A 24,904-nucleotide genomic window follows, 5' to 3' on the forward strand; every position below is an offset into this window, starting at 1 on the left:
CATCCATGTAATCTCGCGGACGGCCTTGGGCAACATCCCCAACAACTGGAAGAACTGCTTCCTGCGGCTTGAGCTCAGCAGAGGTGGGGCGTCTTGTGGGAGATTCGTAGCAATGTTGACGTCCCGATATCCATAGACTCCATAGTATCCTATTGAGCCACGATCTTGCACCTACAAGCGGACGATCGGCACATTAGTGATGAAACCGATGACGTAGAGTAAACGAGATGGAAAACTTCTATTATGCTGCCATCCGATGTATGTGGTAATATACACAGAGAAGTACTTAGCCGCCCATCGTAACTTTCATAACTAAGAAAAGGACGAAGCGTTTAGAGATTAGCTGTAATGAGGAAAGTGTCGTGAAATCGTGACATTTTATGTCTCATCGCGGTGGTGAGCTAGCCATGACCTGAAGCTGAATACAAAGCGCATATGAAGCGAGCGTTAGGGGTATAAAGCAGAACGTAAAAGTACCCCCCATCCAATAGTGTCCTCAGTCAACAACATCGAGAATGCGGAATGAAAGCGAAAAGAATTTTGTCCATTCGGAGAATGGGTATGATGAAATCGAGTAAAGTAAAACCCGTTGGACGTCCACAGGAAGGATATGCGTTCATCAAGTTTGGATGGTGAGGTTCTGCCTGGAAGCGGCATCTTCAGGCAAGAAGCCAAACACCAGCCGGAAGAGATCTCTTAGCCACATGAACTGCTCGCTTCTGCACATCCACTGGACGGCTCTAGCCACTTCTGCGGCAGTAACGCGTCTCGAAGGAAAGTTGGTCCTGAGTGTCGAATCTGCCAGTACGAGCTTCCGATAATCCTCCAGCAGCTTCATCTGCCAAGGTGAAGTGCCGAAGGAGTTCGATGGAAGAGCTTTGACGAAGCCCGGTAAGGTTTGGTGTGTATTCCGCGCGTATCCATAGTTCATTGCGGCTTTGACGATAAGAGTCTTCAGTCGCGAGAGATGCGGGTCTTCACGACCGGCAGTCGCCGTAGACGAGGTTCGTTGCGAGGCATCAGAATAGGTGGACAGAGTTGATGCGGAGGAAGACCATCGGTTATGTGTCCGAGTAGTACCTGTTTCCGGACCAAGTACTAGGATGTTCGGAACGTTGGGTTCTTCGGGTGACATCTCTGCGAGATCGTCAAAGATAGTCGTAGGCGTTTCCGGAGGCTGCGACTTGGCGCTGCGGTAACTATCATCTACCGAGGATGAGCGATCAGAGCGCGCTATGCTGCTGAAGGAAGCCGCTGAAGAGAACGAAGTTTGACTCGGCCGCGGTGTGCCTCTCTCGGGCCGGACCTGAGTCCATCCTTCACGGAATAGATCGCAAAGCTCCCAACAGGCTTGAACGGCAGAGCCAAGGAGTTCTTCATCAGCAGGTTTGCCGTCCCGATTATTTTGCCGCAGACTAAAGAGCATCTCTGCGAGCGACCAGCAGGCACGAAGGAGAGCGTCCGTCTCATCAGGCAAGGACGTCCTCTGCTTCATCAATCTATGGCACAAGGTCAGATAGAAGTCTAGCGTCCTTTCCCGAAAAGGTTCCGGCAAGGTTCTATCATGTGTGTTGTACAGATGGTTGTTGAGCTCGAAGCTCACCCGCAAAACTGAGTCAGACGCCTCATCTCCTCGTTGTCGAGCTTCAAAAAGAGCTTGGCAAAAGTCCCGGCAGAGCTCCAGCGTAGGTCGTACTTGGGAAGCGTGGTCTTCGTCACGGCTTTCATAAAGCTTCTGGCAAAGCTTCCAGCAGCTTCTCCAAGCTTGCTCCTGGACTTCGCCTGCTCCATGATAATTGAACATCCTCTCCCGATGCACAGAGCTGAGGCCGGCTAAAGTGTTACAAAGGGTCCAACATTCGCTCAAGGCGGTCTTAAGAGCTTTGACATCTTCTTCCGCATGGCTTAGATTCTGCATTGCTTGGTCCATGGTCTCGATGGTTGCATCGTCTTCGGGCTCCGTAGTCGGAGAATCAGGCTTTGACTCAGGGTCCTCGGTTTCAGCGATATCTGGAAATCATGGTCAGGTGAGTACAGATGACAAGAGCAAGGCCTGATTACCTTCTAAGCTTTTGCTAAGTCTGCTGCGTCGCTTCCACTCTTCCTCAGCTTCCTGCCGCGTTTGGGCTCGCGGAGTGCCTCGATCCATCGGCTTACCAGATAAGGGCACTGCGGTGTTGATAGGTGAGGTGTATTGTGCAGACATTCGCTGTAGACGCGTTAGCATGACTTTTCGATCTTTGCAGACACCGAACACAAACTTTGTCATCAGGCATGGGTATCGATTCGGGAGTTGTAGGAGAAACCACCGGATTCTCAGACTTCTCTGTCGAAGAAGGTGGTGAGACCTTTCTTAGTGGGGGGATTCTCTTCGCGTCCTGTAGCACTTAGCAGGCGCCACGTGAGCTGTGCCGCAACATGCTCACAAATTCCTGGAAGCCCGATGGGGCGTGAATGACGGACTGCGGCGCGTCATCGGAATTTGATCGTGGCCGCGGCGACATCGATGTATCTATCTTAGCGAGCTGAAGTATCTTGACGCCTCAGTATATGCTCTCGTAGTAAACAGTGTGTTCACGACCCGAATCGTACGCACCATATCCTGACTTGTTTGGCTTTTTGGACTGGACATTTCGGTGTCGCCAGGTGACCTCAGTTCTATTCCGTCTTGCTCCTGAACACCTTCGCCTTCCTGTGCTTCTTCTTCGATCATTGTGCCATTCGAATCAACGGGAGAGGGATCTACGTGTTGCGGATAAGGACTAGGAGGCGGATGAAGCGTGTCTGACGCGTTTGCGCCCGATGACCTTTGGTCGATGCTATCAGCGTCGCCTCTACCAGGAGCCAGCTAGGGTCCTCTCACCTTTTTGACGAGAAAGCCATTTGAAACGGGGCCGGCGAGCTAGGTGAGTCCGTGTATGGCGAGAAAGCTGACTTGAGCCCTGGTGAAGGCATGAGTTGCGTCGCCGTTGCCATGCTCTCGCCGGTGCGGCTTGGGTATGATGGGGTCGCCGTGCCGCTATTTGGATGTAGAGAAGCGATGCCTCAGGTCTGCTAGGCCGTGCGCTGGCCGTTGTAGTCTGCCTCCGTTTGATGAGCCTCCGAGCCGGGTCGCATGAACCAGTGCCACACGCGTAGGATGAGGAGGATGACCGGGTGCTATAGGCGTTCGTGCTCTTGCAGCATTGGAGAGAGGACCACCGGGTTCCACAAGATGTAAGAACGGAAGGGACAGAAGCCTCTGAGACACTTACTTATGCGACTCGGCGTTGCTGAGCTGAATGTTCCGCTGCTTACTCTGAGCGACCAAGGTCTGCTCCGAAAGGTGCCAGGATAGAGGGTCGCCCGGTCACTCTTCTCCTCACCACTTGCGACGGATTGTAGCAGCCATCGTCTCCATATGATAGAAGACAGTGGTGAAATAAGATAGCGTTCATGTTTGACCATGACTCGGTCGAGGGGTGTTGAGTGCGTTAAGGCTAACAGGGGTGCGCAGGCCGGTACGTTTGATCAGTCGAGGCGTTCGTCCGTCTCGTCTTGGCGATTCTGGCTAATGGGAGCACTTCAACTAAGCGCCGTGGAGCAATTAAGCTATTCCTTCGTCTGATCAACTTCCCTTTCCTGCCCATCTCCCTTCCGGCTCGGATCAAGCCAGAGCAGGGGGAGCCCAACCCGCTGGAGCTGGACAACCACACTTGGGAAGTTCAACCTTGGAGGCGTTTCTCCTCCTCCGTCCTAGGGATTGGGGAAGTGCAGTTGGACGTTGAAAGCCAATCTCCGCCGGGTGCCATGACCTCTCGTGGACGGAACGAACATCAAGCTGGGACCCAGATCCTTCGCCCCCAAGGCAGCCGTTTCAACTGCACCGTGCATGGCTGGTCCGCACTAAGAGCTGCATACGGTCACATTTCCTGTGGCCGGCATGCTCACCCGCTGAAAAGGATCGTTTATTGTCATCAAACTTGTTAAGAGAGGCGCCAGAGATGCCGACCACGCCGCAGGGTTGCATCCACGCCTGGTTGTTACAGCACGTGGCGCGCTGTGAGCCATTGTCTTATTCCACACTTGTTTGATAGTCGTACGACCATCGTTAAACGACTTCCGCGCGGTCTGCGTCTAGCGCGTGCCGCAACTGGAGTCCGAATTCACCACCCCGCGTACTGTCGCCGGTGAGTGCCATCAGAGGCTGCCCAGCCTAGACACACGGCACGACAGTTTGTCTTGGACAGCCAAAATGTCGAATGGCGGCAACAGATTGCTGACTGAAGGCTCATGCCTGTTGGAAGCGGCTCGAGATCATCGTGAGGTGCGGATCTAGGTATTGGGGCACTGTAGGACGAGCCTGTTCTTACATGTGGTCTTGAACGACGGCCGCTGGTATTCGTTGAGTGCTCTCCCTTACTTCTTGTGACTGAACCTGGATGCGAGGTAGTCTGGTCTTCCAACAATACCGGTCCTCAATTCCTGCAACGTTGTGAGGCAATCCTCACCATGCGATCCATACCCGAGCACCAGGAGCAGGGATACTGCGGGTAAGCCGCATTGACACTTTTAGCTGCTGCTCGAGCTCCATCAGGGCTAGTGCTGGCTGTAGGGTTGAATCTAGTACAACGGTCTACCAACACAAAGCTTCGGATCAAATCTGCAGTTTCGTCTAACTTGCAGCTATGCAGGTTGTGTCTTGCAGCTGCAACCGCCATCTGGCGGCTACGTTGTCCCAGAGATTGGATGCCTCAATGGGCTCTTCCGATCAGAGCCTGGCAGCTTTCTTCGTCGCCTCCAATGGCTGCTTAGGATGAAATCCACCAACATCTACCGAAAGTTTATTAAACGATCGTCGGTCCTTTCCCTCTCCTGTCTCGAGGTAGGCAGGCGAGCATGGAGCCCTATGAACTGTAAGAGTCTAGAGCCACTGCACATAGTACTTCGGAAAATCACGTTCTATTGAGAGTCCACGAGTCCTCTCGTAAGAGACTTGATATTGCAGCGCCTTGTTCTCACTGATTTTATTGGCGCTCCGAGTCAAATATGCTACACGGGTTCTGTAATGTGGCGATGCAAGCCTAAAGCATAGTCAATTCATTAAATTGGTATTGCTATCAAAGACACCTCTGGGCTCTTCACACTTCATTAGTGTGACCCGTACGAAACCTGCTACAGTCTCGTAACAGTTGGCCATAGTTGCCAACTCCGACCGAAGAGCTGTTGACTCCATTGACCGTCCCGACGTTGTGACAGTTGGGTGGAGGTTGCTCTTTGACGGCTCTGATTGTATGTAAAAACCGTATCGGATAAGACTCCTTCGGCAGGTCTTTTCATCAGCGCCAGCCCATCACACTGGCAAAACGCGCCGGTTCTGCAAGTCGAGTTATCCAACAGCACGCACAGTTCATCTATGGCTTCACGCCAGGTAAGACACGGTTATATAGTTTGCAACTGGCTCGTGATGGATATGCATAATACAATGCAAGAGCTTAAGCCAAACCCAGATATAAATGTAGTATGAGAACTGACGAACTTACACGGTTTCGCTTGGAGGTGCCGCAACTGTTCTCTGTACATATATTCGACTCACAAGCGAGACACAATTAGTAGCCGATGCCCCGCGATGCCGCGAGGTGAGGTGTGGAAACGGCTGAACTTCGGTCCTGAAGCCAAAAAAAGTTCCCGACAGCTTCATCAAAGATGTCTTGAACGTCAGGGAGAGCGCAACACGACGCAAGAACTGGCACCCCTTCGAAACATACTGCAATGCCTTCGATACCTCTAAAGACGGGCCCTTACACCATCCTACCCCTCCGTGTGCCCGCTATCGCCGCCTACCCCCATGAGACATCCCACTATCTCTACGTTCGACAGCATGCGCCGCGGATGGAGGACGCAGACACACCACGCTCGCTTTTTGTGGCAAACCTCCCTATAGATGCGACGGAGGGGTCTCTACGGAAGCTGTTTGGAGAACAACTCGGCGGGGCTAAAGTTGAAAGTGTGGAGTTCGATGGGCTGCGATCGAAGAAAGGCGGGAGCATTCCGTTGCTAGACAACGTAGCAAGTGGGACAGTAGTGGTTTTGAAGCCGGGCAGAAAAAGGAAGCGCAATGCGGAGGATGTGCCCCAGGAGTTGGAGCTGCCCGGTATATGGGATCAGGAGGTACTCAAAAGTGGAAGCAGTGCTGTGGTCATATTTGTCGACAGGGCGAGCGCGGAGTCGGCGCTGAAACATTGCAAAAAAGCGGCGAAGACCCAGAAGGGAGTTCAGTGGATATCTGAGGCCGGACTAGGCGAGAGGCGTAAGGCCGTCCCTTGGTAGCCAACACCAACAGCTGTAGACTGACATCGACTCAGGATATCTCACTCATCACACCCTCCGCTATCCCCCTAAACCGACCTTGCAGAGCCGTGTCAACAACTACATGGCCGCATACCACGCCCTGGAAACCGCTCGCTCCCGCGCACAAGCAAAGCAACGCAACTTACCCGACGAAGAAGGCTTTGTTACGGTGACCCGCGGTGGACGAGTTGGGCCGGCTCGCCTAGAAGAGACGCAAGCGGTTGCTGAGAAGCTGAAAGAGAGGCAGAAGAATGCGGTCAAAGATGATTTCTACAGGTTCCAGACGAGAGAAAAACGGAAAGAGCGGGAGGCGGAGTTGAGGAAAGGATTTGAAAAAGATAGAAGAAGGGTGGAGGAGATGAGAAGGCGTAGGGGCGCTGTCCGGGTAAGTTATCTTGCCATTGTGCCCTGGAAACCTCTTCGGCCTGACACTAACCTTTGGTGATAGCCCGAGTGATGTGCTTACTAAGACCAATCGAAAAAGCGCATTCCTCTAGTGCGGATCGGATACCGTTTGCAAAGGCTTTGAGCAAGCGTGGCATTCTCGTGCGATCCTCGACAAGAGTTTCAAGCGCTAGCTTCATCGCTGGTGATCTCTACTGCGGACGGTGAAGTCCGTATGATCGAGCGAGTGGCATTCATGGCTGGCCTAAGATGCTTCCACTAGGCGCCATACCTCCTCCCCCATTTCTATGGATTCTTTACCCACTCGTTGCACCACACCAAGCCAATCTCCACGCCCTCAACTACTCGGTGGTTCCTTAGTCCGTACCGGGTGCACGGCATCTGATTGAATTAGGAACTGATCGCTTACTGTACCTTCCATGAGCGCAGGTGTCCAGTGAAGTCTTATTCGTTACACCATTGTCGAATGTATGACATATATCCAACGACGAACTAGCATGGTCCCGCGCCGATTCTGTATTCTTGACGTTGTTTCTTGGCCGAGTATCATCCTGGGGACCCGGTAGCCACGTTCGCACGGAAGGCGAAGTCTGCATCTGGCTCTAGACCGGGCGTTGGTTGCGGATCTACGAGGGCTTGACGCTTGGAGATGGCGGTGATATTATCATCTATGTGTAGCTAGGCGAAGAAGCGGCCGTGGTTTTAAGGTCAGTGAGTGAAGCTGGCTTGGCTGATGAGCTTGTTGCTGATGCCGCGCAAGCTTTCCAGCTGGTTAACGGTCAGTTACGATAACATGCCAGTTTATATTCGCGATTTTATATTCGTGATCGAACTTCTGTGACACGAGGGCCTGGAAGCCTTTCACGATGGTTGTTTTCTAATAGAGAACGACAATCACGGTTTGTTAGCTATACATTCTGATGGTTACTAAACCTCACAAAGCAGCAACACAGAACGCCGAACGCCAGTAACGCCACGAGCGCATGAATGCACGAGAGACGCCAGACAACAAAAGCCCCTTCAATCCTCCCCGATAAAAAAAAATGGATCGACTGGCCAAGGACACGCGCGAGCGTTCAGTCAATGTAAGTCTCGCTCATCCACGCGTCCCACTTCGGCAGCGGCTCGCCAGAATCATACATGCTCTGAACTCCGCCTTGCGGAGGTAGTGAGTCAGTACGTGAAGATCCTCCCGGAAAGCTCCCTCCGTCACGCCCGTGAAATGCTCTTGCACAGCCCACAGCAGCGCGTTACGGAACAGCTGCGCCTCCTCTCACCTGGTACCCAGGAACTCCGCGTCTGGGTACTGCGCGCGGCGGGCGCCACGCAGCACCACGCAGCACCACGCCCTGGTAGAGCGTGATGTCGCTGATGGCGGTGAAAAGCTTCTCGAGGTCAATATGGGCGTCTCGGAGGTTCCAGTACCGCTTGAACCTGGCGGCGGCTGCGTCGAGGCGGAGATGCGCATCTGCCATGAGCGCGGCGATGGCGGCGTCATCATGGGCTCAGACGACTGCGGCTGCGGCTCCGTAGGTAAGCCATCGGCCTCGGTGATTATTTTGCCGTCCTCGGTGGTGGAGAAGAGGACGTGGCGGCACATCGAACAGGAGTTGCCGCGCTTGACGCCGCCCGATTTGCTGCTGCGGGTTTGGAGCCAAGAGATCATGCACACCTTGCCAAAGACATGGCCGCACGCGGTTTGGACGGCTGGGTGGGAGGCGTCGAATGGCATGATGCAGATCGCGCAGGTGGAGTCGGCGTCGATAGCGCCTTGCGACTTTGGCGAAGATGGGAAGGAGGCGAGGAGGCTGTTTAGAGAATCGGATTCTGACTCGGTGGTGATGGGTGGATCTCCCCCGGTTTTTCAATTTCGAACCACGCAGGACTTCACGACCGCGAAAATGAAAAGAGAAAGGTGATGAGAAGCGAGCATATCACTGGATCGAATCTTGATGCCGCATAAGTTTTGTACCCGCTTTCGACTCGTATAGAATACTTACCTCCCGTCACGAAGACTTTCTTATAGCCGGCTGCGGGTCACCCTCAGATTTAAAACCACGACTATGGAAAGACGCAGTGATGAAGGAGCAGGACAAGAGGCAATCGTAGCTTGTTTGTGAGATGTTCTTATATGACCTCGGACTCATATGTAGCTGCATCTGGTTCGTGAAGCATCGTCCACGCTGCCATCTACAGGTCGTAAACTGTGTCGCACGTTGCGTCGCACATATCACACTCGCTACACGCAGTGTACTAGCGTGCGCACATCGCTTGGTGGCCTTCTCAAGCGAATTTTACTGATTGTGCCATGCGGACCCACAAACCTGTGACTGTGAAGGAAGGAGAATTCGGGGAAGTACTATCAGGACACATCTCAACATAGTAAACCATGGAACGATGGGGGAACGACGGTCGACGCATCACCGCACGCGTCGATCACGTGCAGTCTCGCGTCGGTATCTCAACACTCATACTAGCACTCTACTTTCACCGTTACCCAGGTTGTCGAACCGCACATTAGCCAGCGCGTCTTTTGTCTCCGATTCTCTACCGCTTTGGCCGGCCACCCCACCTCTCTCCGCCGTCATTATCCTCGCCTTCCTATTTTCCTCTAGCAATGCTTCCCTCACGCTGATCACCTTCCGCCTCAGAAACCAGCTTATCAAGCCACCACCTTTCTTGATTTCATCGTGCGTCCCGACCCAATACCGCGCATTCAATTTTCGCTGCGCCTCGAGTCCATTGTGTGCACCCAGATTTAGTTGCTGGGAGCCGGAGATAGACACGTCATGCAGCCCGTGCAAGAATGCTAGCGTAGAAAGTGGCGGCTGCGCGACAGAAACAGGCGTGAGAGCGGCAGCCGAAATGCCGTGAGGAGTGTAGATGACGCATTCGGCGGCGTCTGCGCTGCTGGAATCGGAGGAGTGGATGTGACCGGGAAGTAGGAGTTTGTGACTTGTTCTTCGTCCTGAAGTGCCGTTGGCGCTGGCTTGGCTGGCGGGAGTGTCGTTCGGAACGTTGAAGGCTATGAGTAGGGCGGAGTGATAGTAGAAAGCATCGCCTTCGGCTTGTAGACGGGAGATGCTGAGCCATTCTGGCAAAGGGGGTAAAGAGGTGCTCCGCCAGTCTGGGTTGGAGGGGGTGAAAGGCGGGATATCTTGAACGTCGCGGAAGTGAACCCAGCTCTTTATTAGAGTAGCTGCTTTCTGAGACGCCGCCAATCAGCTACATGGCCGTATGCGGAGGCGTAGGCATTGGGAGCAAGCCTACGTTGGTCGCAAAGACAGGGACATCTGTGTCGATGTCGAGCAGTGTCTCCTTATGGCAGTGATCCGTAAATTCGTGCGATATGGCGACCGCATCGATGAACGTTTTGATGTCTACATCGCTTCCAAACACGCTCTTTTCTCTCCCTGTGCCTAGTCGCAGACCCTCTGCCAGTATCTCAATCTCCCGTGCCAGCTCTTCAACCTCCGCTATGGACTTGACCTTGCTCTCCATAGCGTGCCACTGCTGTGAAAACCATTTCGCGACATCGGATTGGCCGCCGGCGAGCCATGGGTCAATGAGGATATTGTAGTATACGCGCCCTCCCCGCTTCGCTGCCGCTGCAGGACGCGGTAGTTGCAAGAGCCAAGAAGTGTCGGCGTTGAGGTGGTGGAGTAGCGGCCGTCGCTGTAATAGCTCGCGGGTCACGGCATCTCGTAGGTCTTGGTGCAGCTGTGCGGAAGGCGCATCCATGGTGAAGCGGGCGAAGGAGACATGGCTGCGAGACGCGGGGATGGACTCGGGCGTGGTGGTGAGCTGGAAGCGCGTGAAAGGCCCAAGCTCCCGGCGAGCTGCAGGCACTTCGGTACTAGTTGCAGGGACGATGACGGCTTGACGCGGGGCATTTGCTCCCACCACCGTGCAGCAAACTTGCAATGTAAATTCCCCGATAATCCATATCAAATACTTCGTCCTAGACACACTTTTATTCAAAACCAGTTTTACAACAGTGTACCTTGCACAACCCGTATTTAGCAGACCTCATGCACTGCCTCTGTTTCCTACCCTGCCTAAAGACCTCCAACTACTACTACCACTGGTCTGTCTGAGAATTGTAGACTCAAGAAGTCTTCTTTAGCTAAACCCGGGGCGAAAGGAACAATTTCACCTTCTCGTATTCTCAGGACGCTGTCCATCACGCCCATCCTGCAAAGCCGGTACCAGCAAGGCTTGAGGTGCCCCCTCGTACCACTTCTCGGAACCAGGGAGGCCCTCACATCTCCTTCTTGCCGGACCAATCCGCTGTGAGACCGTGAGTGCATTACTAGACCACCGATGTAGATGTGGCTAACTCCTTCATAGATCTCGATTGCGCTACCAAGGACGTACCAGTATGGACTACAAGCCACCACCCGGCCCGCCGCCAGGGTATAACGCTTATGCACCACCACAGGGCCCGCCTCCGTCTAAGCAAAACCAGCAACAAGAACAACCTCCTCCCTACCATGACTGGACCGTGATCCCCGACACAGCACTACTCCCGCCTCCACCCACCCTCAGCTACGACTCCTCGCCAACCGCCAATGCCTCCCTAGAAGACGGAGACAGGGCATACGCCTGGTGCAAAGCCAACCCGCTATGGGCGCCCCGGCCGCTTACCCCAGCCCAGTATGCCGCAATACAGAACGGACAGCTTAACCTGATGAGGCCGCCTGAACGAGGTTTCATTGGCGATCTGTTGCCTCAACGGACGCCTGGCCACTGGAAAGGCCGTACGCACGCCAATTGCCGGGACTCGTGTGTTCTCACAATGCTGCCTGTCTATTCTGCACTGCACGACAATTCCTTAAACAGCAGAAGGCCCAAGACGATCTATTTCGAGCTCAAAGTCCTGGGCATCGGCCGTGAGTCCCGCAGCCGCTCTTTCGAGGAAGCAGACGCAGGCATTGCCATCGGATTTGCAGCGCCGCCGTATCCGACGTGGCGTATGCCTGGCTGGCAGCGCGGTAGTTTAGCTGTTCACGGTGACGACGGTAGAAGATATGTCAACGACACGTTCGGTGGCATCGATTTCACCTCCGCGTTCCAGCCCGGCGAGACCGTGGGGATTGGTATGAGATTCGGGGTTCCGAGCAAGCCGCCGGGTTATAGCCAGCAGGGAGCGCCAACGCTGGATATTGAGGTCTTCTTCACGAGGAATGGCAAGGATGTCGGCGGATGGGACCTTCATGAACAGCTTGATGAGCGGATTGAGGGTGGCACGATTGGCTTGGAGGGAGAGTGCGACATCTTTGCTGCTGTGGGCGTGTTCGGAGGCGTGGACTTTGAGGTCTTCTTTGGGGAGAGGGATTGGCTGTACAGACCCGAGAGGTAGGGTTAGATAGATGTGCAAATTGACAGATGGCTAGTACTTGTCAACCGAACCCTCATGAAGACCCTCAAGATATCGCTCAGAGGCAATTCAGGTATCACGTGGTGGAACATACCCGTGGCCCGTGCGTTTGTAGAGGAATCGTACCGCAAAGCCAAATTCAGGTTATGAACAGACTACAACACCTACAGGACCAGACACATGTAGAAACTGTGCGGCCTATGCGTATCTGTCATATCACGCGCGCCACATGAGACTACAATTCACCTGGACCACGCTAAAAGCTCGGCTGACCAACTCTAAACTCACCTAACTAAATTAAACCTCACCTTGCTATCTTTAAAGCCTCACATCACTACTATAACTTTTATATACTCTGAAGACGTGAGTGGAACGTAATTAATTAAAGGTAGACTCCCTATACTTCTTCGCTTACAGCCAATCCTAACTACTAGCTCTAACCACTAAATACTAACTACTAACTACTAATTCTAATTATTTAAATTGTATTATAAACATGTTCGTAATATATAACATTTACTATACAATAAATATATTTAAGATATAGTTTCTTATCGATAAGAAGCTTGGATGACCAACTAAGCGGTGAGCTGACTAACGGAGCTTCAAACCGAGCTTGGCTGACCAACTGCAAGGATTCTTGCATTAGCGCTTGGTTAGCCGAGCTTTTAGCTTGGTCCAGGTGAATTGTGTCCTGGCACCACATAAGATACAATACTCTAGTTGCGAGCTAAGTCGAGCTTCCCGTATCTATCCGGTAAAACGTATATACCTTAAGGATTTAAGTATCCAAAGCCTGTTAGATACAACTTCTCTGGCTCCAAACTCTTTCAAGGTATCTAATTTAAGTTGCAGTTTATCTCTGTCAGCTTGTTTAGTATTTCGCCGATCAAAGGTCCAATCGAACATCATGAATGTCATCGGCAAATCAAAACCTCTCAATGTCGTCATCGTAAGCTGTAACTTTTATTCTACGCATTTACTTCTTCAACTCAGACAGGTTGCTATCTGCTATGAGTCCTGTACAGAACGACTATGGAGGAGTCGTTGCTTGCCACCACCAGCTCAGGCTTCTTGGTATAAGAAAGTTTCAAGTCTCGACAGTCACACATCTCGTAGTCATCCACTGGTCGCTCTTATGCCCGTAATCTTAACATCTCTTCGTACGAAATAGGCCGGTGGGTCTTTAGGCGGCCTTTTCTGCGGCATAGCCCTCAAGCAAATCGGACACAACACCACCATCCTCGAGCGCAACCCGACGCCCCTTCTCCACAACCAAGGCGCCGGCATCGTCGCAGGCGGCGACCTGCTCGCCTTCTTCGAGAAGTATGACCGCTGCCAGCGCCCCATCGCCGTCCGCTCCCGCGCACGCATGTACCTGAACAAAGAAGGGCGCGTCATCCACCGCGACGACAGGCCCCAGCATATGACCAGCTGGGACCTCGTGTACTACGTCCTGCGAGCAAACTATGATGAGGTTAAGAGCGACTACTGCGACGTTCCCGCTTCCCAACCTGACGACGGCACCACGCAGCACCTGCACGGCCACAAGGTCACCGGCTTCAAGGACCTGGGCGATGGGGTCGAGGTCCAGTTCACGACGAAGGACGGGACGACGAGCAACATGCGCGCCGACCTCCTCATCGGCGCCGACGGCCCCTCTTCCACCGTCCGCAAGATCCTCGAACCATCCGTGCAGCGCACCCTCGCCGGCTACGTCGCGCTGCGGGGCACGGTGCCTGAGGACCTGGCGTCCGACGCGGCTCGCGGGGTGTTTCAGGAACGCTTCACGTTCTTCCATGACGAGGGGATTCAGATCCTCGCGTATCTCATCCCCGGCATTAACGGTGCGCTGGAGCCGGAGAAGCGCCTCGTCAATTGGGTCTGGTATATCAACTTCCCAGAGCACTCCCTGGAGTTTGAAGAGCTGATGACGGATAAGGAGGGAGCGCGGCATAGCATTACACTGCCGCCGGGGAAGATGCAGGAGAAGGTATGGGCGCAGCTGAAAGACAGGGCGAAAGAACAGCTGCCGCCGCAGTTTGCGGAACTGGTGCAGAAGACGGAGAAGCCGTTTGTGCAGGTCATCACGGATGTGATCTGTCAGAAGAATGAGTTCTGTGACGGGAGGGTTATACTGGTTGGAGATGCGTTGGCGGGGTTTAGGCCGCATACTGCGGCTTCGACTTCGTGAGTGCTTTACTCTCACAAGTTTTCTAATGATTCCAACGGCTGACATATTTCCAGTCAAGCGGCATTCGATGCGATGACCTTGGCGGATATGCTGGAAGGTGAGATCTCGAGGGAGCAGTGGAGAGAGGAGACTATGCATTATGCACGGAAGATTCAGCAGAGCGGCGTGCAGATGGGAAATAGAAGTCAGTTTGGACACCACCCCTTGGCTGAATATGCGAAAGATCGAGGAAGTGTTGATGACAGGGCGAGAGGAGCTCCGTCCTGAGTAAACGAAGACAATAAAGCCGAGTCTTTACAGCTTGATGCACCGAAGGGATCACAAAGTATCACGTGATCACATGAGAAAGAGTGTCTGCTCACGTGCACCTAAGGTTAATCAACTGCACGGCATTGACTTTTGTCTCTGAAGTGAGGACCAACGACCACAATACAGACGTTTGGCTTACAGTCACATCGCTCTCTCTTTTGGTCTCAGCTGGGGATTGAAAGAAGATGTCGCGGTTTCTTAACCTTCCAGCGGAACTCGGCCTTCTCATTCATAAATACGCTCTGACCGGCCCGGACAACGTCACAGGAATATATTTCTCCTGCCAGACTACACGATCCTCATCTCAGTAGGTAGACAGGAGACCCGTCTACCACCACACATCCTAGGGAACCTCCGACACATCTTCATCCTACTTAAAAGCAGCGTTTACTGGCAAGACGAGTGCTTGGTCGACAATATCAACTTCGGTAAAATCTAGGCCATGAAGAAGTTGCAGAACCTCCGCGTCTGTGTTATCGACATTGCTCTTACCACTACGTGTCCCATCGAGTGCTGGACGCCAGTGCTTTCGGCGTTTATTGAGAATGTCCCCGCGGGCTGTGAGATCCTCTTTGGCACAGATACGAGGGCAGAGCGAGCCTTCGCGTATTCGTCTATGCGTACTCTTGTGAAGAAGTGCTGTGAGCAGTGCGAGACCGAGCCATTGCCTTGGGAGTTTGAAAGTCATCAGTATGAAGAGGCGATGAAGGGGGTGAAAGCGGTAAAGGGCGCCAAGTCAGGGTGCTTTGATTTGTCCGCTGATCAAGCTGAGTCCCAATCCGCGGCTCAGTCGGATGATGGTCCAAGGATTCGGTGATGGTTGCGAGAGTTGCGGAAAAATTTCCTGACACTATGCAGATCATCTCGGCCTCGTGGTCTATGTTCAAAGCAGGTATCAATATACATCAGCATACTGCATAAATGTGAGCAGAACTAGGAAGCTATGCAAGTACGACTATGAGCAGTACCCCTGACTAAGGGGATGAGGAATAAGCCTGGGCATTTGTATTCCCCCATAGTAGTCACTGTTAGGGCAAATCAACTGTCGCACCAAGATGGATGTCTCTTCTTAATTTACGAGCTACTTTTGTGCACGTGATATCGTGGTACAAACGCGTCTGACCACGGCTCTGATCGAAACCTCGCAAATGACAATAGAAAATCTGCCGCTGAACACCAGCACTCGATGCCCCCTTCATCCTCCTATACCTCCTGATGATGGTCTAGGCATCGTCAGTTTCGCAGCATGACCACCGCTACACCAGCTCCCAAGCGCCGCCGCCTCAATGACGCACTCCACAAGCCCTTCAAATCACCCTTTCGCACACCACTGAAGCCGACATCCAACCCAGCGGTCGTAAATGGCATATCGGCAGCTCCTACGCCCGCATCGCTCAGCTCAGCTGAAAACAAGCCCTCAGAAGCAACCGTAGCTGCCAGACTTCAACACCCAGCCTCGCCCGGGGGCTCTCCTCAACCGCAAACGCAACCGGCCACATCTCGCCGACCTCCAATGCGACTTCCGCCAACACCTCTCTCGGCGGATTCACTCACGCCTTCCCAAACCGCTCACCTCACAGCTCTCACAGCCACGACCCGCACCCTCGACCGCCGCATCCACGCCGTCCGCCAAGACGTCGACACGCTCACCCAAGCCCTACGCATTGAATCCTCAGGCCGTGACAACGAGCTCGAGACCTTGATCCAGAAGTGGAAGGAGGCGAGCCGTGCGGCGGCAGAGGAGGTCTTTGGGCGTAGCAAGGATCGGGTTAATCGGATGGGTGGGGTGGGCGCGTGGAGGGAACGGGAGCGGGAGGGGCGGGAGAGGATGAGGGCGTGGGTGGAGGAGGGTCAGGCGGGAAAGGGAGAGGGAGATGAGGACGAGGATGATGATGAGGATGAGGGGGAGGATGGGGTGGATGTCGAGGCTAGGGCGGCGAGAGAGGAGGCGAGAGTTGAGAGGAAGAGGAGGAGGGAGGAGATGGTAGATGAGCGGACGGAGTTGGAGAAGGAAGAGCAGGAGGACCAGGTTGAAGAGGCTGGGGGTGCGGATGACGATGTGAGTTTATGGCTCGCTGAGAGTCTTTTTGGATGCATACGGCGTGCTTGTTACGGCGTTTGGTGCGTCGAGAGGCTGACTGAATCTTCTAGGCTTTCACGATGGACATGATGCTCAAGACTATGAACATCGATCTCACGGTCATCGGATGGGACAAGGAAGGACAGCGGTGGATCGGATAAGGCCCGATATTCATCGATCACATCCAACTCATAGATTGGAGGAAGGCTTGACACCGCTACGCGCTAAGTGCTGAATGGTGGCTCACGCTGAGATAACTACAGGGCAAGATGATTGCTAAAAGAGAACGCCGAGCTCGCCGTCCTATAATTCGTTTCATCGTAGAGACGTTCTTGCTTGAGCGCAGCTCAGATTGCACCTGAACGAGGCACATGGGGTTTCCAGGTAGGTCGGTTAGGGCTTGAAACCGCTGCTGCTGCTAATTGGACGCGTTAGTGCTACAACAAGTCACGTATCATGTTGCTTCCGGCGGCTTGATAGTTACAGCACAGTTCTATCTAGTCGTATCTAATGGTTAAATGAAGAGGGGAGAAGCATCCGCGCACGAATTAGATATCGGTGCTCATTCTATATCAACTTCATGACACCACTTATCCGAAAACAGATATGGAATGAAGATGCATAACTTTTGATGTGCTCATGTTCGTAGGTGGTGCTAGTGGCTGAGCGCGGCCCAGTAGGTGTATCTAGAAGCTGGGTGCTCAGCTCGGCCTCCCATGTCCTCCCGGATCAATCCAAATCTTCAGAAAGTCAAGTGGTATTCCCTGCCGCGTACAAAGTTGCTCATCCAGGCAAAAAGCAGAAAGCCAAGTGGTCGAACGACTTGGGCTAGAAATCCTGTTCCACCGCCAAAATACCGTGAAATCCACAATGTGATCCTCCGCTGCCATCATCAGCGACCGCGGCACCATGCTCAGCCACATCGCACTGTCGAAGTTCGCTCCATGCGGCGCTCGAAATCTGTAGTCTCGGGCACAAGCCATACACCCAGTGAGCAACCCTTCCCTCAGAAACCCAAGCCCGCCAACGCCGATCTGATCTTGTCGTACGCCTCTATCTCCTCCGGCGTTGGACGAGCCTCCACACCTTGATACCTAATCGGCGCCTGTCCCTGCCTCCTCACAAGGTGGAACCTGTAGATCTGCTTCTCGACATCCGTGCACTGCGAGTCGACCACATCGTACAGGCCGTCGTATCGAAAGCCGCGTTGTGGTCTGAATCTGTTCGACTGCGGCAGGTTGTGGCTTCTCAAAACACGCACAGGCTCCTTCGTACCGCGTGGTCCGACACTCGCAAGCATGTATGATGTGTTTGCGGTGGCTTTGCCGTCGGCTCCATCAGTCCCGGCATACCAAACCTCGTCACCCTCGTCCCTATCACCGTAGTGATTGCCACCTGAGAGGACCACAGAGAAAGCTCCGCCGCCCTCTGTACCGTATATCCCTCCTTGGGCAGCGCCGTGCGCTCCGTCTCGGACGGTACACAGCTGTGTGGGCCACCACTGGCCATTGATCAGATGGCCATTGCCGTAGAAATTGGCGCGGATGCGGGGATAGTCCTTCATGATCCTGTCGGCGTTGCGCTGACCGGATTTGGCCTTGGGGTGTGTCATGTCGATGCCACGCATCACGTCGTTGTCGAAGTCGCGCAGCGCCCACTTGTTGTAGAGCTCCTCGGCATCTGCGCGGACGTCCCAAGGCACAAGAGTGACAGATTCGGAGAAGAAGAGCACAGGAAGCCCTTCATCTAGGAACAGCAACCGGGACTTGCGTACGAGAAGGTCGGTGACTTTATATCGTACTTCCGCCTCGTGGAGCTCCTGACGAATCTGGACGAGGAGGGCGTTATCGTTGCCCCTCGACTCTTTGAAGTCTCTGATTAGGTCCTTGAGCCGTTGAAGCTTGACGAGGATGTCACGATCTATGGTTGCACTTGAGAGTTGAGAACGCGTGAAGGAATTGTACCATGCTGGTGGGTCGCGTTCAATCTGCCAGCCCGCATATGAGGGTGCAGCTGGCTCAGGGCTTGCGCTCGCGGCATTCGCATTTGAGTCTTGCGTTTTCTTAGAGCGCTTGCGAATTCTCGGTAGACCCAGAACTGTTGAAGCGGGCGGCGAACTGGCTTCTGGAGATGTTACTCTACTTGACAGCGTGGGTGAGGTCAAGTCGTCCGAAGGCTCTTTGGTGCGCTTTAATGATGTCTTAGCCACAACGGGGGACGACGGTACGTCGTCTCCAAGTACTGAGTCTGGGGGTGAAGTCTCTCGCTCGGCGCGAGCTATAGGTTCCGGAGGAGGCGGCATCTTGTCGGGAGCTTGTGCTTTCTCTGCTGCAGCTTTCTCAGCCCGCTTCTTTGCATTGAGTTCTTTGCACTGGGCGACGGCTTCATCATAAGCCTTCTTATACGCTGGATTAGAAAGTGAGAACTGCTTGACCATTGCTGCGGCGAACACGCTGTGACGCGTCTACTTAGCTAGCACTACTGTTGAGTTCTGCTAGGACGTGGGACGCGACTGGTCGTCGAAATGATGCTGCTGGCGGCGGATCTCTGCCAGCTCAGCCCAGATGTCCACGTCCGTTGGTGTCAGAAAGCTTTAGTGCTAGTGCCGTAGCGCGTACTTTAAGGAGCAGTCGGTCGTTAAGGTTGATAGAGTGAAGAAGAGTTGTAATAAACAGTGATGTGGAGAGAGCTAGCAAAGTGAACACTAAGGTCTCCTAAAGAGAATGAGATCACGCTAAATTCAACTTATGCTTCAGTTTAGGATAAACCTTGACTGACCAGTGTGTGACGGAATGTTTGTTGCTTTGTGTTTAGTGTCGCGTGATTCGTGAAGATGTTTTGAGGCGGAACTGAAGCCACGGTCTTTTGGAAGCGCGTCAGGCAAGGTGTTGCTGTAGCAATGGTTTCGCCCGTTTGAATGCTAGGCAGCAGGTTTCTGTTTAAGATGACATCGTGCTGCGTGCAGATACTGATGTCTGTGAGGTGAAGCAAGGTTCCAAGAGCATGCGGCTTCAACAGGTTCATGAAGAGAGAGAGAGCGCTCAAGTTTTGGCTGGCCAAATCGTGATTGTAGTGGTCACAGCCAGCGCAAACAGTCCTTGCATGCAAACGCTATCTCTTCAGTGTTCCATCCATTCTACGAGCAGCTTTCTCGTTCATTTGGGATTCGTAATCATTGCGGCTCTCGCACGTGACAACCTCTGGTAATCGTGAGCAAAGTACCTCGATGACCACCGACTTGCGAACTATATCACATCGCGAGCTGTAGGAGAGGAAATGTGAGCGGTCATAACAGCGCCCTTAATCATCAGAATATTTAAGCTCTCCAGCGTCTGAGATTTAGCTACCCGATTTATGCCTAAGCGGCCTGAAGCCTCCCACGGCTGTATTGACGGTAAGTGTAGGTGAATCGCCGTGCATGGGGTGTGACATTGTTCGCAAACGCATCATTAGCAACTGCACTCGAGAATGTTTGTCTTAGCTAGAAGTGTTTTGGACTAAGTCAAACTATCATTCTCTATCCACTTACTAAGACCTTTGGTGTCCAATCAGGCGTCCAATATATCTTTCCATATAGCATAAGATACTTTACCGCTCAAAGCCTCTACAGGACCTTACCAATCCTAGCGCTCTGAGATCGCTCTCTGCTCTTGAAGCGTAAGAGACACCAGCAGCAATCACAAAACCACAGCAGAAGACGCCTCTACTCCACCACAGCCTCCTGATAAGCCCCCTTCGGATGCCTAACCAACCCTCCCTCCACCACGCTCCCATCTCCCTCCCTCACCAACCCCTGCACCCACCTGACCCCATCTGTCCACCACGAATGCCTATCCGGCCTCAGCCCCTCCGTCTCAAAACTCGCCTTATCCAGCGTGCCGAGCGCAATATCTATGCTCCTCGGCCCCGAATGCTCGGGCGGCCTCTCGCCATCATAGAAGAACACGACACCGGTGCCGCAGCGGGCGCAGAAGGTTCTGTTGCGGTTTGGGCGCGAGCAGTAGGTGCCGAGGTAGGTTTGGGACCGTAGCTCGTCATTTGGGACTCCGACGGAGGCGGTGTCGGGCTTGAGCAGGTTGGAGGCCTCGTCCTCGCCGCCCTCACCGCCATGGCGGTTGGCCAGCGGGCCCTGAACCCCCTGGCCGGATTCTCGCTTCACAAGGCTGAATGAGACCCAGTCGAGCGGGAGGATTATCCAGGTCTGGAAGAGGCTGCCACACGCGCGCCGGCAGGACTCGCAATGGTCCAGGTCGATGATCGGGAGCTGCGTGGGTGCGGATTGCGTCCCTTTGCCGTCTGGGGAAGGGGCAACTGGATCGGGGATCGCGGGCGGGCGGTCAGCGAGGGCGGGGATGGAGATGGTGTAGCGGATTGCGGAGCAGAAGCAGCCGCCTGTGAGGGTTAAGGGGTCTGGTGGGAGGGAGGGATGCATGGTTGCGATTGGGGTTAGTGTAAAGGTAGTGTCAGTGAGAGTGGTGGAGACTTCGAAGAACGGGATGACACGGCGATGGAGGCCATATTAATATATATTGGCGTGCGGGGATTCGCTCGTGTCATCTTTGCATTCGAAGGGCGCGCGTTGCCCTGGTTTGCAGGCCGGGAGAAGATCTGCTGCATGGGCATCGCCAACAAGGTGACGGCGCGGGCACCAGCTCGCACGCGAGACGCGAAGTCACGAGAGCACGTGACGGAACCTATAGAATAGGAAAAGCAAAGTCGTTAGGTCTGGCTAGTGGTATCAAATGCGCTCAAAGACAACATGCTAAAAACAAAATGTACTGTACAGAGGCGGTCACAAATCGCCAAAACAGCATATGCGTAACAGCCGGCAGCGCTCAGAAATGCTCCTTCCAGAACTTGAAGTTCACTTCCTGCGACGTTGCCGCCTTGCACGCCTTCTTGATATCCCTTGCTGCGCCGCTCGGTCCGCAAAAATACACACCGACATCCGTCTTCAAGCTGCTCTCTAGACCGCTCATGTAGGTCCTGTTCATGATGCCGTCCCGCATCCCGCACAACAGCTTGTTGAAGTCTGGCCTGCCGAAGTTGGTTCTGCTCCTCAGCTCCGTTAGGGGATCTTTGTCAGTGCCGACACTGTTCAGCACGATGTTGTTCGCGGTATTGACGTCCATCCGCTGCGTCAGGTACGTGTGGATGCGGAGAAAGTCGGCGCCATCGGCACCGGGCGCGCCTAGTGATTGCTGCTCCAGCGACGAGAGCAGGGCTTGGAACCACTCAAAGGACGTAGTATCCTTGCACACCCAGATGAACTCCACCCTGCGCAGCCTCTTCGGCGGGTTGGGCGAAAGCCGCATGTGCCAGATATTCTTGAGGATTGAGGCCCAAGGCGTAACGCCAATGCCGGTGCCAATGAGGACGGCAATCTCGTTTTCGAACACGTCTTCGGCGGGTGCGCCGTATGGCCCGTCGATGCGTAGCTTGGGCATTTCCTGCCCGTGCTGGAGGGCTACTTCGTACATGCCCATGGGGTCGAGCTCGTCGTAGAGCTTGGCTTGCGATTGGCCAGCGCCAAGCGCGTCGGCGAGCGCGCGGGTGAAGTCACCGACTTGCCGAACGTGGACGCTGATGTAAGGGTCGAAGGGACAGGAGGTGATGGTGAAAGGGTGCCATTGGTGGGTCGAGACGGCCGGGCAGTTGAGGAAGAGCCATTGGCCGGCTTTGTACTTCATGGACGGCTTACGGAACTGGATCTCGACCGCATCTAGACAAATGTTAGTTGCCGGCCTAGCGAACGTCAAATGTTGCTGATTACTCACCGTATGGATGACGGACGACTTTGATGATCTCAGTCTCCCTGCGAGCGCGAATCTCTCGGTAAACTCGTTCAAACAAGTACAGTCCGCCGCCAACTAACTCCCACCTCCACCCCTCATAGCCAATGCAGTGATCCCAGAAGCTCTTGGCAAACGGAGAGTGTGGGAGTACGCTGTCACGCACGAAGCATCCTGTTGCATGGGTGTACATGGCCAACATGAATGGGATGAAGAGATGGTGCGTGTACCAGAAAGTCTCAAATGACTGCTGCCGTATCTTATGATGCGCGGTTGTGAACATGAGTAGCATGCAGAGAAGCATGACGTGACCAGTGACTCCGCCGGCCTGTGTGTAATGAATTTGGACGGCTGTCTCTTTGCGGACTTGAGACTTCTCGACGTTGAAGAAACTGCGGCTGTCAGCTACAACAGGACATGTCCAGAACGGGGGGGTCTTACTTGACGTAGTGGCTCGCAGTATGGACAACCGTGTAGATTAGCATGGAGTATGCCACCTGGCGATGGAACCACTTCGACTCATCTAGCGGTAGCCACCTGATTTTTGGCCGTACCCATCGTAATATCGTTCTACACATGGGCAGTAGGATAAGAAGCGTGTCAACTGAGAGACACAGACCAGCACCGCGTGAGAACCAGACTGAGAACTTGAGCGTGTTCAACGGCGCCAGGCGTAAGTCAGATGCTTGCTTCCACCTGGAATTCATGTCAGTTTCCGTAGGGGGGTTACAACAGGCTTGCTTTGACTTACCATCCGAATACGAACAGGCCAACATGCAATCCATGGAAAAGAAGGTAGAAAATCCATTTTCTGACTGTGAAGTGCGCACGCCAACTTCTCGCTGCGCCCATTGTGATGTTTTATCCTTTGCTGTTGCTCTGAAGAAAGAACAGGCTCAGTAGACGCGATACGAGCAGAAGGCTTAGCCCAAGTATTCCGACAGGCAGACCGTTTTTGTGATCTTAACGAGTGCCTCAGAGAATAGCACGATTATTTATATGAACCAAGAAAATCGTAGAGCGCGTGAAATTTATCAGTAAGCCTGCACGGCAAGCGAATGTAAACTGGGAGACTATGCTGGCCAGCCAGATATCGAGAAAGGAGTGGTCGTCTGCGAGAGAGGAATGAGCGAGCGAAGAACTCGACTCTGCAGTATATCGAAATCGTCAAGACTGCACCAGACAGTGCTGATGCCTGAAACGGTGGATGGAACCGGTTGGATAGAACCCGAAGAGTGGGAGGCTCAAACAGTTGTTGCTGGTGAAACTGACTGCAACAGTCTAATGTGTGTTCCTGACGACGAGAGATGGTCGTGAGAGATCAGGATGCCAGTATCATGCGTTCACGATCGCGCTGGTTGGTAGGCTGAGTATATGATACTTTGTGTTCTCGGGTGTGTTGCAATGCGGCATGTCGCACAGCCGTCTCAGATGTGTATGGAACCTCTCTTCACCATTTTTGGTTTCTTGACGGTTGTTGTAAGATCGCCACCGAAGCCCACTGGAGCTTGCGACGGATATATCTCTACGCTACGTCCTCTTTTCAACGTTTCAGCCCTTGACTTTATGCGCGCACTCAAGACGTAACTTCAAGAAGTCCAACCGAGACGATGCGGAGCGGTTAGGGCCCTTGGTGGAAGCCTGACGGTGTGGTGGGTTGGTAATGCCGAGAAGCCGCAGCTACGTTACTGTGTCTGTATCTAACCTCGGTATCTGAAGCGTTGCGGTGTAGTCTTGGAGGCGATATGCGGCGAGGCAGCGTTGGGGTCGAAGGCTGGAGTTTGCGGAGGTATGAATAGATGGAGTTCCGACACACAGGGGTGTACTCTGATGTGAAACGTCTGGTAGCACAAGTCCCGGCGAAGCGGATTCCAGATTTTGATGAGCGCGTGGGTAAGGCTAAGTACCTGCAGCGACAGCCTTGTTGTATGATTATGTGAGGAACAAAAGCCGAGGGATTCTGAGAGTCGAGGTCGCGGCAGTGATCGAAGAGATGTCACCAACAGTCGCTCAGGGCTCCGCGAGTCAGATCCATGTGCTCTCTTCCCGCATGCATCTGCAAGAAGCGGAGCTTTATCCACAGGCCAGTGCCCAAATAGGGCTGGCCTACCGCCTTGGCTCACCGGCGGCCCTTTGAGTGGGCTGCGGGAGAGAGGGAAGCGGTGACCGTGCAGATGTCCCTGACCAGCCATCCTCAACCGGGGCGGCGGGGCTTTCCCTGGTGCGCATTCGAGCGAATGCGGGCAGTCCTGGACGCGCTGGCGCTATGAATACTTCGATACTCTTGTCCGCTTGGTCACACTCGTGACGAGCGCGACCAATATCAACAACGGAAGAAATCGCCCTCGTCACTCGGCTTCAATAGCGTGCGGACTTCATGGGATATTTGGCTGCCAGAATGATCAAACTATCAC

The 24,904-nt window shown here is 53.7% G+C and overlaps 10 protein-coding genes across 10 annotated transcripts; 4 read left to right on the forward strand and 6 right to left on the reverse strand.

Annotated features, from left to right (window-relative positions):
* Window positions 1–619: 619 nt before the first annotated feature.
* On the reverse strand, window positions 620–2,276 carry W97_09082 (uncharacterized protein; the record flags this gene model as incomplete). The annotated part of the gene is made up of 3 exons (XM_007786946.1): window positions 620–2,010; window positions 2,062–2,209; window positions 2,262–2,276. The coding sequence occupies 3 exons, from the start codon at window positions 2,274–2,276 to the stop codon at window positions 620–622; spliced, it is 1,554 nt and encodes a 517-aa protein (XP_007785136.1).
* A 3,475-nt stretch (window positions 2,277–5,751) lies between these two features.
* Window positions 5,752–6,787, forward strand: W97_09083 (uncharacterized protein; the record flags this gene model as incomplete). Its single annotated transcript, XM_007786947.1, has 3 exons — window positions 5,752–6,289; window positions 6,345–6,715; window positions 6,779–6,787. The coding sequence occupies 3 exons, from the start codon at window positions 5,752–5,754 to the stop codon at window positions 6,785–6,787; spliced, it is 918 nt and encodes a 305-aa protein (XP_007785137.1).
* Window positions 6,788–8,008: 1,221 nt separating this feature from the next.
* On the reverse strand, window positions 8,009–8,467 carry W97_09084 (uncharacterized protein; the record flags this gene model as incomplete). The annotated part of the gene is made up of 1 exon (XM_007786948.1): window positions 8,009–8,467. The coding sequence occupies one exon, from the start codon at window positions 8,465–8,467 to the stop codon at window positions 8,009–8,011; it is 459 nt and encodes a 152-aa protein (XP_007785138.1).
* Window positions 8,468–9,203: 736 nt separating this feature from the next.
* Window positions 9,204–10,476, reverse strand: W97_09085 (uncharacterized protein; the record flags this gene model as incomplete). The annotated part of the gene is made up of 2 exons (XM_007786949.1): window positions 9,204–9,941; window positions 10,006–10,476. The coding sequence occupies 2 exons, from the start codon at window positions 10,474–10,476 to the stop codon at window positions 9,204–9,206; spliced, it is 1,209 nt and encodes a 402-aa protein (XP_007785139.1).
* Window positions 10,477–11,116: 640 nt separating this feature from the next.
* Window positions 11,117–12,097, forward strand: W97_09086 (uncharacterized protein; the record flags this gene model as incomplete). Its single annotated transcript, XM_007786950.1, has 1 exon — window positions 11,117–12,097. One exon carries the CDS (start codon window positions 11,117–11,119, stop codon window positions 12,095–12,097), a length of 981 nt encoding a protein of 326 aa, XP_007785140.1.
* Window positions 12,098–13,025: 928 nt separating this feature from the next.
* Window positions 13,026–14,576, forward strand: W97_09087 (uncharacterized protein; the record flags this gene model as incomplete). The annotated part of the gene is made up of 3 exons (XM_007786951.1): window positions 13,026–13,067; window positions 13,290–14,305; window positions 14,363–14,576. 3 exons carry the CDS (start codon window positions 13,026–13,028, stop codon window positions 14,574–14,576), a joined length of 1,272 nt encoding a protein of 423 aa, XP_007785141.1.
* A 1,288-nt stretch (window positions 14,577–15,864) lies between these two features.
* Window positions 15,865–16,859, forward strand: W97_09088 (uncharacterized protein; the record flags this gene model as incomplete). The annotated part of the gene is made up of 2 exons (XM_007786952.1): window positions 15,865–16,677; window positions 16,770–16,859. 2 exons carry the CDS (start codon window positions 15,865–15,867, stop codon window positions 16,857–16,859), a joined length of 903 nt encoding a protein of 300 aa, XP_007785142.1.
* Window positions 16,860–17,704: 845 nt separating this feature from the next.
* W97_09089 (uncharacterized protein) lies at window positions 17,705–19,135 on the reverse strand (the record flags this gene model as incomplete). The annotated part of the gene is made up of 1 exon (XM_007786953.1): window positions 17,705–19,135. One exon carries the CDS (start codon window positions 19,133–19,135, stop codon window positions 17,705–17,707), a length of 1,431 nt encoding a protein of 476 aa, XP_007785143.1.
* A 1,266-nt stretch (window positions 19,136–20,401) lies between these two features.
* On the reverse strand, window positions 20,402–21,130 carry W97_09090 (uncharacterized protein; the record flags this gene model as incomplete). The annotated part of the gene is made up of 1 exon (XM_007786954.1): window positions 20,402–21,130. One exon carries the CDS (start codon window positions 21,128–21,130, stop codon window positions 20,402–20,404), a length of 729 nt encoding a protein of 242 aa, XP_007785144.1.
* Window positions 21,131–21,533: 403 nt separating this feature from the next.
* W97_09091 (NADPH oxidase) lies at window positions 21,534–23,342 on the reverse strand (the record flags this gene model as incomplete). The annotated part of the gene is made up of 4 exons (XM_007786955.1): window positions 21,534–22,420; window positions 22,476–22,882; window positions 22,932–23,186; window positions 23,242–23,342. The coding sequence occupies 4 exons, from the start codon at window positions 23,340–23,342 to the stop codon at window positions 21,534–21,536; spliced, it is 1,650 nt and encodes a 549-aa protein (XP_007785145.1).
* Window positions 23,343–24,904: the final 1,562 nt, after the last annotated feature.

Source organism: Coniosporium apollinis (assembly GCF_000281105.1).
Source record: "Coniosporium apollinis CBS 100218 chromosome Unknown supercont1.81, whole genome shotgun sequence".
Classification (NCBI taxonomy): Eukaryota; Fungi; Ascomycota; class Dothideomycetes; genus Coniosporium; species Coniosporium apollinis.